The 13,523-nt window shown below is 37.0% G+C and overlaps 2 protein-coding genes across 5 annotated transcripts in view; both read left to right on the top strand.

Moving 5' to 3' along the window:
- Positions 1–13,523, top strand: part of POSTN (periostin) — a 460,633-nt gene that overhangs the window by 346,881 nt on the left and 100,229 nt on the right. The gene's annotated exons all lie outside the window — the stretch shown is intronic.
- The window catches only part of TRPC4 (transient receptor potential cation channel subfamily C member 4), a 154,077-nt gene that overhangs the window by 103,795 nt on the left and 36,759 nt on the right, over positions 1–13,523 (top strand). For 2 of the 4 annotated variants that reach the window (XM_065829353.2, XM_071805035.1), the window contains one exon: positions 6,792–7,128. In XM_065829353.2, the coding sequence (XP_065685425.1) occupies positions 6,792–7,128 (337 nt within the window). Of the gene's footprint in view, positions 1–6,791; positions 7,129–7,250; positions 8,625–13,523 lie in introns of those variants that run through there. The other 2 variants (XM_071805040.1, XM_071805038.1) reach the window with 2 other exon arrangements.

Here is a 13,523-nt window from a genome sequence, read left to right as displayed (position 1 = left end):
CCCACCATGATTCATCTCTTTTTGAGCCTAAGCACATCCAGCTCTCTTCTTTTTTCCCTGTACATCGTGGGATCCAGCCCAGTAACCTCTTGGAGGTGCCCAGTTGAACTTGCTGAACTTCTGTTGTAGTGGGCAACCCAAAACAGAACACAGAACTCCCAATGTAGTCATACAAATGCCAAAGAGGGAAGAACTATGACCTTCCTTGACAACATGCTGGCTGTACTTTAGCTACTGCTACCCAGACTCTTTTTTTGCACTACATGGGACCAGGCATTTTCAGCCTCTTGCTTACTAGTGTTCCCAAGTCTTCTCTGCAAAACTACTTCCTGGACAGTGAATTCCAGCTTGTACTGTTGCAGAGGGCTATTCTCTTCCAAGTGTAGGATTTTTCATATAAATACTTATTTTTTTTGTTAGCTCTGCATGAAAATATGCCAGCTAGTTGTGTGAAAACAGGGATCCAGTATAACAGAAGCAAGTTTGTATTGTATTATCTCTAAATATGCTTACAGGGATTCTTTAATTGTTTATCCCTACAAAAATGTTTGAAACTGTGGTGAGTCTAATACCTGTCTGGAGTGTGAACTAGAAGTATTATACCAGCATCTCAGTTCTGAAGTTTGCAGCTATTTTACACACTCATCCCAAAGTCCAAGAACTGATTCACTTTACCACTGGGAAGTTTAACAAGGGTATTCATGCATAGCTGGTTCCTAAGAATTGCATCCTAGTTGCAGTTACCATTGCCTTTTCTGTGTAATTAATCAGAAACACTTGAGTTACAGATAAGTCTTGATTTATTTAATAGATATTTAATAGTTTTCTCTGTGCTGATTCATTTTACTGAGAAGGAGCAGTGAATTGAATGAAGAGCTTCTGCTTTTGTTGATGAAGCAAACCAGAAACTTAAAATGTTAAAAATAAAATCTGCAATGCCATTGTTTGTATAATAATGTTCATTAATCCTTTTAATGAAGCATTCCAGATTTTGCTTTTGTGTTTTCCTTTTCTTCTGTTTTCTTCTTCCTCATATTTGAAGTTAAACAATAGAGCAATTACAATTTTTTAAAACTGCCATTGTATTCTGTTCTTGTTGAAAGCAGTGTAAACTCTGAATTTTATAATGAAGGCATCTATGCTGTGAATTTGTTTCGCTGTAATGGCCTAATCTAAAGCAGGTTGCCCTTGTGATTTAAAAACTGGTGTGCTCTGGAGCTCTCATTCCAAATGAGCTGGCTCATTCCCCTAACGACATAGCTGCCCGCAGAGCTGAGGAAAAGTTGACCCAGTGGTTTGGGTCCAGCAAGAATCATGATTTTAATTACAGTCTGCTCCAGTCAGCACTAGACTTAGATGGGATGGACATGAGAAGATTCACAGTAGTTGACAGAGGAATCAGGGCTTCTGGCCTGAGACAGAAAACAGACAGTATAACTGTACTCAAAGGAGTCCAGAACATGGTCCCTAGCGTTTAGAGAGGAAAATGTAGTGCTGATCCAGTCAATAATGTTAAGGCATTTAGACTGCAATTAAAGGTTGTCTTAATGAACCAGTCCTCACAGAGTAAGTGCCGAAATCCACAAATATAATATTTGGGGAAAGATATAGAAAAGAATATGCAGTGAGAAACAAACTACTAAATTTAGAAGTCTATTTAATGAGGCTGGGACTTGAATCTGTCATTAGTGTCAAGCACTAGTAGATAGAGAATTTTGACATCTAAATCTGAAGGTAAAGTAGTTAGAAAAGCTTGGGGTTTCATTACATATCTGGGAAAATATGTAAAATATGAAAAATAAAATGTTCTAGAGAAATAAAAAGTAATTGGTCTTCACTCCTGTTGAACTGGAGCACAATCATAGGAAAATGTATGTGAGAAAGTAGGAGACCTCAGAGCTACTATTTCCTACCAGCTTGGCTGTAATGGCCTTACAAAACAGCACAACAGAAAATCTGACCATGAAAGTGTTACCAAGAAAATTTATTATAACCATTTTCTTTTGCTTCCCCCCAAAAAAAAAGATCTTTAACATTAATCTCTACATTAATCCTCTATCAGGGATAGTTGTTTGTGTCACAGCGTAACATAACAGTATATAAGGCAAAAAGGAAATCACTTTTGACAGCTTTCATGTCTAGATGAAAAATAACATTATTTTTCTATGTAATATATACTAAACCACTCACTGATCTCAGAATGAGAATTTAATTTGGGCCTCATATTTTGTTATACTGCTTTGTAAGTGTAAAAATGAGCACTTTATTACAAGTAGAGGGTTTTGATATCTTTGCATATTTTCTAATACAATGAAGTAAATACTTAAAAGTAATAGTGTGCCACTGTAAAAATATATTCTTTATAGTAATTATTATTTTTATAAAAGTATTATTTCTATAAAGACAATCCGTAGTTAATAGTATCATTTGTATTATTTCTTCTGCATTTCCATTGACTGAAGAATATCTATTATAGTAAAACTAAAGATCAGATTTAATCAGCAGTGAAAATGAAATGCAGGGCTATGTATATGCTTGGATATCACTAGAATCAAGCTCTGCTATTATTTATACGAGATTATTTTTGCTAGCACTGTGAATAATTTCTGATTTTTACCAGTCTCAGGAAGGAGCCAATTCACAGCATGATTACTAAGAGAATGAATACCAAAACATTTTCAGATGGGCAGACTCTGTGAAGGAGCTAAAGATGTGCAACCAGGATTAATCATTACAGCAAAATCTCTCACATAATTACAAACTGCTGGAAGCTATTGGAAGCCATTGTAATGTGAAAATATAAACTTGCTGATTGCTAATTATATGGAGACAATGTCAAAGTCAAATAACATACAACATAATACTGACAGTACAAAAGATACTTTGAATACCTCAGAATGTAATATATCCAATTAAGGAAAAAAAATTATACTACAGGGAAAATATTTTGGCATAGGCAATGCAGAACTGGCAAATTAATGTCACAGAGTATTTCTGTTTCTGCTGGTTGTAAAATATTTGTGTAAAACATTAAAAAAGCAGTTTTTTTTAGCTGCCAGTTCAGCAGAGGACTTACATGACTATTTCACTCTTTGATCATCCTAGATGCGACCTCATCCGTTTATACAGGAATTGTCTTATTACTTGGAGCACGTCTTTTTTCCATCCACTTCTACTCTTCCTTTCTAATAAAAAGTTTCACAATAGGTTATAAAACTCATTTGACCAGAGAATTTTGCCATGAATTTTTTTTTTTTTTTTAATATATAGACAGGGGCATTTTAGTGGATAAATCAAAAAGTCAAGTGTAATAAGCATACAGGATCAGTGATAAAATTTATTAATCACAGATAAACTTACTTGACCTGTATAACCATTTGTGATCTGTGATTTACACTGTGGGTCCCAGGATGACTTTCCTGCCCCTGGTTCCTGCATGCACTCAAATACTTATTACACTTGAGGACAAGGGGTGCATACACAACATCTTCCCCTCATTTCTTCTAGACAAGAAGGGAGATGCAGTGTGCGGTAACAAGCTCCTCCTCTCTGGGCAGCTGAGGAACAAGTCTATAGGGTTCACCATTGAGTGCATTTTTCTTGCCATCAGTGTTCTCCAACTGTTCTCCATTCAAGAACTTCCCTCGTTATTCATCTAATATAATAAATAATATAATATCACTACTGAATATATTTCACAGCACATGATGATGGTCTCTCAACCACAAAAATTGAGCAAGTAGTCAAATCTGTGAAAATTAATTTGTATATTTTTAATAATGTCATACAGTTTTTTGATAAGTGAAGCAGAAAAGCATAACTGTAAAAGACGTGTCAGCGGGAGATTTAGGGTAATTTTCCACTTGTCTGAAGAAGACACTGTGGAGTGTTTCAGCGTGCATGTTATATGGCCAATAGAGCTCAGAACCATAAAGAAAAGGCTTCAGTGAAGAGACAGATTGTTCTGTTGCTTCAGGATATTGTTAACTAACCTTTTCAACAGTATCATTAGATAAAAATGTCAGCGTGAAGCTGGGTATCTAGACCTCTCAGAAATGCAGTATATCACCTGTAGACACTGTTGTGGTTTCTGCTATAGACCTTTACCTATATTACTAGAACTGCTTTCCTAAACATACAACTCTTAAAATGCTGACAAAGTGTTCTATATACTTGCTCCATACTGCATTATTAGTTTCTTCTTATATGATTTATGTCTAGTAAGCCATTGAAAGTACATTACTGACGGTGCTCTCCCTAACTCTAGCCACATAAAATGTATCTTCTGTGCTAATTTTCTCCTACTGTCAGGGGATTCAACAAGTACTAAAGCTGTCCTGTCACACTCATAATTTGAATAAAAGTATGTGAGCTAATTTATTTAAAAATTACAATTTAAAAAATTGACTCTTCAGTGTCCAGGACTTGAAATTTTATGCACTTTCAGATAAACTTTTTGTGCTGCAGAAAGCAATCCTTGTCCTTAAGACATACTGCCTTACCAATATAGTCATAACATGACTAAATCTAGTATGAGTATTAGGAAACAACAAACAATTTTTCAAGCCCACTAAGAAATTATTTTCATATTAACATTTATTATTTTGCATATTAATCTGTTTAAGGATTAGAACTAAGCAGCTACTGCCCACCAAGTGCAGAGCACCCTCCAGATGATGCCATCAGCAAGCATCTCCTCATGGCATGAGGTACCTCTGCATCTGTTCTGGTCTTCCCTACCACAGGGCACCACAGCACTTGTTGAACACTGGAAAAAAAACCCTTCTTTTACTTAATTTCCTCCACATTACAGCAAGGGAAGTACATTCCTTTTTAGCCATGCTTGGGAAGGAGTAGGCCCCTTAATCTGCCACCACTGCTAGCCACTGGAAGTTGTTCCTTCACTGGGGTCTCCAACATGATAAGAATGGCCAAAAGGTCTTGAGAAAGGGGACACAGGGAAGACTTAGGAAGTGATTAGTTTCAGGTGAGATGGTACATAATGGGAAGATATTATGAAGAAGGGGAAACAAACGTGGACCTGGCAAAAAGAAAAAAAGAACGTTTACTCAGGAATTAGTGCACGAGTCGTATTTTTTCACTAGTCAGGCAAAACACTAATCTGTACCTACGCAAGCAAACTGAGGTGAAAAATTCTATAGGGAGACCCTTGTTAAAAACTTTACAAGAACGTAAGTTAGAAACCATCTTCTCTGATTGCGTGCAGTATTATTGCATGCATTTCTATCCTGAAACAAACAGCCTGAAACCTTGCGAATGCACTTTTCCTAATAGGAGAGAACACTGTTACTCTTCTTTAAGGCTATTTTCAAGAAGCTTGTGATATCAGTAAATGATCTTGTCTTTCACAACAGTCAGGGGCAGCTTCAGTTCTGGTGTCTAGTAGGCAAATATGTCTCTGCTAAGGACATTGGTATTTCATTAACATACACCAGGTTTGAATTTGGCGCAGGTTAACATTTCTGACAGAATCCAGCCATATATAGAAAGATACATGCTGAATCTTGTTTCATTCCACACTTAATGACATTTTCTCCCAGTAGTAATACCAATGATTTCAGAAACTATTTACGAAGTTACCTATTATTCATCCCCAAATGAACCCAGCTCCTGTGGTTTTAAGTATTATCAAAATAATGTAAAATCTAAAACTAGGTGCATCTGATTAGAATTCAAATCTGAAATTATTTGGTGTAAATTAGCAATTTTGTTATTTAATAAGATAAAGAAGTTTCTACATAGACTTATTACGTCTTCAGCTAATTATTTAATCTAATGTATGTATATATGCATGTGTGTGACACAAGGAAAAACTTTCATTTCATTTTTTTTTCCTTTTAAATAAAATGCAACGACTGACTCTCTTTGATGCATATATTTCTTCAATTGTATATCTCCTATGTCTAGCATACTGCTACTCTATATCACTTTATGAACGAAAACATTAGGGAAAATAGGAACTAGTGATAAAATGAAAATCTGAATTCAGACACTGGAATATAGTTATATATATAATATATCTTAAAAATATGAAGTATTTACTGGGGTTTGGGTTTTTTTGGTGAAAATCAGTTTTAAGAATCATATTTTAAAAACAAAAATCACATCATGGAAACAGACAGACCGTAAAATATTGTATGGGATAGGAATATATATTATGACAAGGATTAGTGAAGCACCGAGGAATGCTGGTGCTTAGTTCATATTGTGCAAGCTCTATGAAATGTATCTGTAATAGTTTTGTCAGTGTCAGTGTAAAAGCATTTAAGCCTGATTTTGAGAGAATTAGCAGGGAACATACTGAGAATAGTTTGGTCATGGATGTGGAGTTTGGTTTCACCGTTTACAGATCTCAGTCATGCTTTTCATTTTCATAGTGACTTTCACCTCACATTCTGTGAATTCTGTACAAATGTTGATTGTTGAATAATGTGATTGTGAATTTGTTTTGCAGTTTGAAATCAACACGTGTTTACCAGTCTGTTGGCTCTTGGTAGTACTCAACTGACAGAGCAATCAAGCTATATTATGAAAAGTGAATTTTGATAGCTTTGTACTGTTTTTTGTTTTGGTTTGTTTTGTTTTCATTGAAGGAAGGGCAGTCTAACCCAGCCCTGTCATACTGGTGTTATCAGTATGAGTGGTGTTGCACAGACTTTGTTTTGTTTTTTAATCTCTATCCAAAAGTTACTGATTGCAACATACATAGCATGGAAATAACTTCACAGAGGTAACAAGGAACTAACCATCTTCCTTTCTTCTCTCTGTAGTTTGTTGCTCAGCCCAACTGCCAGCAGCTGCTCGCATCCCGCTGGTACGACGAGTTCCCTGGATGGAGGAGGAGACACTGGGCTGTGAAGATGTTGACCTGTGTTGTGATAGGACTCCTTTTCCCGGTCTTCTCTGTGTGCTACCTGATAGCTCCCAAAAGCCCATTAGGGCTGTTCATCAGAAAGCCATTTATCAAATTTATCTGCCATACTGCATCCTACTTGACTTTTCTGTTCCTGCTATTGCTTGCCTCGCAGCACATTGACAGGTCAGACTTGAGCATGCAGGGACCGCCACCAACCATCGTCGAGTGGATGATATTACCGTGGGTCTTGGGTAAATGTATTACTAAAGAAAATACAGTGAAAAGTGTTTTGACCCCTGTGATTTTGCCAAGTATTCCTAAGGCAGGAAGATACAGTAGAGAGTTCTGCCATAAATTCTTGAGCTACTAGAACAGGCAAATGGTCTATCTCCTCCAGCACCTAGAAAGAGCAGTAGACAAAATGGGAAGAATTTAAAAACTCAGTGTGTCACCACCTGATATATAACAGTGAGGGAAAACAAAAAATATCAGGGATTCCTTCATGGGATTAAGCAGTGCCCTGAAACATAAATACTGATATTCTTCTTAATATCTATTTTATCCAGGCCAGAAATCGTTTTGATTCTTCTAAGTGTTGATTTTTGTTTGTTTTGTTTTGTTAGTCTATTTTTACAAAAGGGTCCATTTGCCACAGTAATTATTTTTAAAGCATTAGAATGTGGCACAGTGTAATTTCTGGAGTGTTATCACTAACCTTTGTTACCAAAAGTATGCATCTTGCTAAAATGACAGACCCACCTATTGCAGATATTGCCGACCAGCATTGTCAAGTGAGTATTTTCATTGAAATATGCATGCAGAATACTTTTTCTGTAATAAGAGCTTATCACTCAACCTCAAACAAAATATTTTACATCAGAAAGAATAAGAAAATCCCCTAGCATTTTTAAAATGAGGAAAACGTTACCACTCTGTCCTGATAGATTAAAATAAAAATTTCAGTCTGGGATTATTGAAAGTCTGTTTTGTGTGGATGACGTCAGCCTTAAATAACTTCCTGTGTGATAGCTCAGTCCTATTGTATTGGACATTTTAGGTCCTCCATACATTTTCCTGCCTCCCCTACTAGATGGTATCTCTCTTCTTGTGCTGTGTCTTTTCCCTGTTTCTTATTTTTAGGAACCAACACAAGTTGGACCAGGTCATGCCAAATATACTTGATCTTGACCCAACTTAAACTGTAGAAAGAGCGACTTAGTAGCCTTAGCTTCAAGAATTTAAGTTTGATGTCTTCATTTAAGTTGACATCACATGGGCAAGTTTATGCACAAACTTTTCCAAAATGTTTTGGTGGGGGTTTGATACTGTCACCTCTCCCAGAGTTTCCCATTAAGGTGATGTTTCTATTCACTTTTGCAACTTTTCCCAAACACCTGGCTTTTTTCTTAGAGCAACCAAACTGACAAGGTTTTTGGCATCATCAATCAGATATAATCTACAATGCAGTGTTGAAATTATACTACACCAACTGGCAGTGCCTGATATTGCAGAGAAGAATGAGTCAGTGGCTATTCCTCTATGTGTTCCTCGGAAGAGCACTGCGGGAAGCAGGAGGCAGGGCTTCATCTGTCTTTAATTTAAGCAAATAAGCATGCGTGACTGAAAACCCTGTGTGCACTTACTTGTCAGGAACCTCTCAGAAGGACCTGCCCTCCACAGATGAGCTGCTTTCTGAGATGTCCCCCATGATAGTACAGGATAACACACCACCAGCCTTCACTATAAGGTGTGTTGTCCTTCACTGGGTAAATATTGCTACTAACATTAAAAAAAGCCAATATCTAGAATTATTGCAAATGAATTAATCAATCTGACAGATGGGTTTGAATGACATTTCCTACAGACAAGTTAAACTGACTTCAGTGGGTGAGTCACATTTAATTATTAAAAAAAATTTCCTCCAGTAAGTTTTCCCAGTTTTGTACCATCAAGGAATAAGTAACCAATATAAAAACAATTAGTTTGATACAGTACTTCCTTAGAAATAGATTCTACAATTCTGAGGAGGATCAGGGGGCTCTTCTGTGCTGTCCTATGCCCAGAGGAGATATTAGTATAATAGCTTTTCTGTCCAGCCTTCCAAAGTAGTAGGTGGTAAGTATCTATTCAGATTTCACAGTATTCTGAGGCTGAAGAGTAATAAAAGCAAATGTGTGGCTGACAAACAGACCTTCACACACCAAAGCGGGTTTTATCATTAACCCTTCTCTTTAAAAAAAAGATATCAGAGGCTGGAGAAAAAGGCACAATTTTAGAAGGGCAAGGGCTAGTTACAGCTAAAGGCAGTTCTAAAATTTTGGTGAAGTCCTCTCCAGAAAATGTGCAGTGGGAAAAGGAAGAACCTCCATTGCCCCCCACCTCCGACACTGTTGTTTGCTTATGAAAGGGTTTAACTAACTTAGCATCCCAAAGCACTTTTTTGAAGAAGCTATTAACCCTGAGAATTATGACTATCAATATGATTATCATTCCTAAAAGCAGCATTAATATTTGTAGCATAGACTCATATAGCCAGACTACACCAGTACTGCCTGTGCTGAATAAGCCCTTCCTCTGCAAGCAGAACAGGTCAAGTCAAGGGAACTGCTTGAATAAACAAATTTTTATGAGGAGGAATGAAGATCAAGAGATACCATGTGGTCAGATAGCTTGTGGTTAATCTAGACTGTAATCTTCAAAGAAACGATACCTTCCAAAATGTCTTGCATCCAAAACAATGTATTCTACACACTGCTCTCTAGTGGTTTCCTGTAGTTCCAGTTGCATGTTTTCTAGGTTCAGCTTTCAGACTTTGGTTGCTGCAGTGCATTAGCCCATCCATGGTAATCTCAGGCAATTCATAAGGTACCTAAATTCTCTCTGTCGTTGAAGGAGACAGATACACCTCCACAGGACACTTCAGCTCACAGCGTGTGATGAGTGTGTCTATTTCAGCTTTTTTGTTGTTTGTGCGTTAGGAATGAATCTCAGCCAAAACATGCTGGTTTCATATTGACACACATATGAACTTTGGTCTACTCATCTTTTGATAAAATAAATAGTTTTTTCAAGTCTTTATCAATAAGCTATGGTTAGTTTCCAGGCCACAACTTAGTCTATTATCCCAGTTCTTCAAACTATACAGTTATGCAGTATCCTTACAAAGAGTAACACAGCACACTTGAATTATTCAAAGGAGCATAAATCTGAGGTACATAGGTATATATCTTTGCTTTTTCTGCATGTAGATGAAAAATGTTGAAGTCTGAGACAAAACTAATGTGGTTCTAGGGCTACAGTTTTTCTCTGAAATTAGAAACATGACCAAGTAAACCCTTTTCCTAAAGCAAAGGTTATCCTGGAGCAGCTACAGCATGTCAAAACTATTAGCTTTTTTAACAATAGATTTCTTTGTTTGTCTTTTTCTTAATTCAAATAGCTCTGTCTGTAATTTGCATTTTAATAGCTATCTCCCTTAAAACTAAGAAAGAGGAACTCTACTTTCCAGGCTTCTTATCAACATGAATTTCAGCACGAGTATATTTCATAGAACTTAAAAAGTTTCATGATTGTCCACAACAATCTAACATTTCCAACAATCAAACAGTAATTAGCATTTACCAGGTACTATGTAATAAAAGGCTGTGCATAATTAGCACATATTGAAAGTGTCACTAGAGTAGGAGGCTCAAAGGAAAAAACCTGTATTGGACTGCATTTCCATGGAGACTATCAATTTTAAATTTTAAAAGTCTCTTAAGGAAACTTCTGCATTAATTTTGGCTTTTGCATGATTAGATGATTACACAAGTGGTGTTACAGTATGTGGTGATTATTCATGGAACAATAAGTCAGTTTAACAATGCTAATGTTATAGCTTTAAAAAGCAGTTGTGGGAAAATTGCTTGAGAAGAAGAATCAGAATCTCCTGTTCTTGCACTGGAACAAATAAGAAACAAGTTTTTGCTGGTAAAGAAAATTAATTTGTTCTTCTTATTAGCCATTGATTCAGATCTCCCAAACATGCCAGATGCTTCACACTACAGAAACATAGGCCTGTTTCCTATATTTGGGAATCCATCACCACTGATAAGGGGACAGGAAGAACAAAAACCCAATCTTGTGAAAAAAAGTGAGGAAGAACAATATTTTCCAACATCATATTCTCCATTCAGTTGTTGAGTCATCATGCTCTGAGCATGACAACAGTGATGCAAAGAGGAAATCACATAAGACCTGACCTCACCCTTTGTGTGCCTTGACTGCAGCCCATGTAAGGATCATTTTGATGCCTATAGACTTCCCATGCCTGTTCTTCTGGCCTAAACCCTTGCCTCAAACCTAGCAGTGACCATGCTACATGTAGGCATTTGGCTCAGCAGTGAATGCTACAAAATTCAGAGGAGAAAGCCAACAGCCAGACAAACTTGGTACTTAGTAGATATGGTTAAAAAGATCCTTGTCAGCTGTTGGGGGTGGCTGCAGCAAAAAGAACATTTTTTTAGAGAAATATGTTTGGATGAGTTTTTTGCTCTTTTATGGGCATCTTTAAATATTCGTTGTAATTATGTTGTTCAGAATAGTGCCTGGAGCAGGAATGCAGCCTTACTGGACCTCTTTAACAACATCCTTTCTCTCAGAGGAGTTTATACTGTCAGAGTATGTGAATCTATAGAAAATATGGATGCTTGGGAACTGTGCAAACTGCAAACATTTGTGGTCAGCAAACTGCTGGTGGGATGTATGGGAGTCTACAGTCTAGTCAGTACTTAGCACAATGTACATCCATACTGATGGTACAGCAAGGCGCTTCAGAAGAAGTGACCATAGAGGTGGCAGTACACTGTGCATCCTCTTCTGAATTTGATCACAAAAATGTTGTGTAAAAATTAAACAGTTAGTACAAATTGACATGTACAGCAAGATGAAACAGTGCATAATCAGTAATGACTGATAAAGTGCACAAGAGGAAAATAGTCCTGGGCAATGCTGGAACACATCTTCAGCTGGAAAAAAGGCTGATGCACATAATGACCACTCAAGGCCATTTAGTCCAAACTACTGCTTAACACAGGCTAACCACAAAGGCAGATCAGATTGCTTAGGTCCTTGTCCAGTCAAATCTTAAATTCTCCAGGGATGGATATTCCACCACCACTCACAGCAACCTGTGTCTAGCCACTCGTGAGCTTTTATCCTGGTATCAGATGGAATATCTCACACGACAATGTGCAACTATTACCTTGTGTCCTTCAGATGCGTCCCTCTAGGACAAACATGACTCAAATTATTAGTGGATGACAGCAGTAATATCCCCCATTAGTGTACTCTTCTCTAGGCTGAACAAACCCAGCTCCCTCAGCCTCTTCTTGTACATTATGTGGTCCAGTCACCTTGATGGCCTTCACTAATTCACTTCAGTCAGTTAATATCTCTTTTTTGTTGAGGATCTCAAAACTGAATTGAATGATGAAATTATTTAAACATCAGGAGAGTTGGTTCTTGTCAGGAGTGCCTGACTCTTGATGTAACAGGACCTTTTACTCAGTTACTTGCAGGTTTACTAGGTTTTAAATATTTAACATTTTTTATGTAGGTGATTTTATTTTATTATTTGATTGATTGTGGAGTTGGCTCATATGTGTCTTTGTATGTTTAAGATTTAATCTATAATAGTATTGCCATTTCCAAAACTGGGGCCAAAGAAAAATGCCTTGTTTTGATTATGATAAAAAAAGTAAGGAGACTTTTTCTCTGGGAAAACGCTGTCAATGGTGCCATGACCTTCAGTTAAATATGGGTAGCCATATGTGTTTTTTGCTATTCTAGTGAAAATCTATCCTAATTTTTTAAAACTTTTGTAAATGTGTCTTCCATCTAAAATGGAGCTAGAGACTGTGCTTTGGTTCCTGGTTTCCATCCATGGGGTCACAACCAGCCATAATCAGGGACTTCTAATCATAGTGGCAGAGATGTGATCACTGGATGAGGGCACCCCTGCACTTAGCAAACCAGGAAACTTTTACTTTACCCTGTCTTCAAATTCTTTGCCATAGCATTTAGGATCAGCAACAATTTAGGCTAGATGGAACAGTGCTCTGCCTGTATTTAATGGCGTTTTACAGTGTTTAGACAGAGTACAGAAAATAAAGGGAGTTCTCTTCCTTAACAATGACTGCCTCAATGTTCATTTTACATACACTTTTATTAGCTATTGGAAACTTCCACAGGGAACACCTTAGAGCTGCAAACAAAGTCTCTGCTTTTACAGGATAATATAAAATAATCATATATAGACAAATATTGAGTGCAGTCAGATGTTTTCTTGCAATCATAATATTTTGCTGATGGAAGCAGGTTTTGGCAGGATCCTGAGATATTCTTCAGACTTTAGCCCTGTTTTCAATTGAGTACCATTGTGCTTGCTCCACTAACATTCAGATGTTTCACATTTTTAAATTACAATCATATTGCTTGAGCACAAAGAAAACAGAAAACACCTGTGGTGTGTGTGCAAAGCTTAGGTTTAATGACTTTGCTTCACTGTAGAAGCCTAGGCTAAAGACACCTTTTGGTTTTGGTTTTTTTTGTTGCTTGGGTTTTGTTTGTTTGTTCTGCTTATTGTCATCTTCTCTCTCTTTTATCT

The sequence above is a fragment of the Patagioenas fasciata genome, chromosome 1 (assembly GCF_037038585.1).
Source record: "Patagioenas fasciata isolate bPatFas1 chromosome 1, bPatFas1.hap1, whole genome shotgun sequence".
Lineage (NCBI taxonomy): Eukaryota > Metazoa > Chordata > Aves > Columbiformes > Columbidae > Patagioenas > Patagioenas fasciata.
The sequence above is the reverse complement of the archived record's forward strand: the minus strand, read 5'-3'. Positions and strand labels throughout refer to the sequence as shown.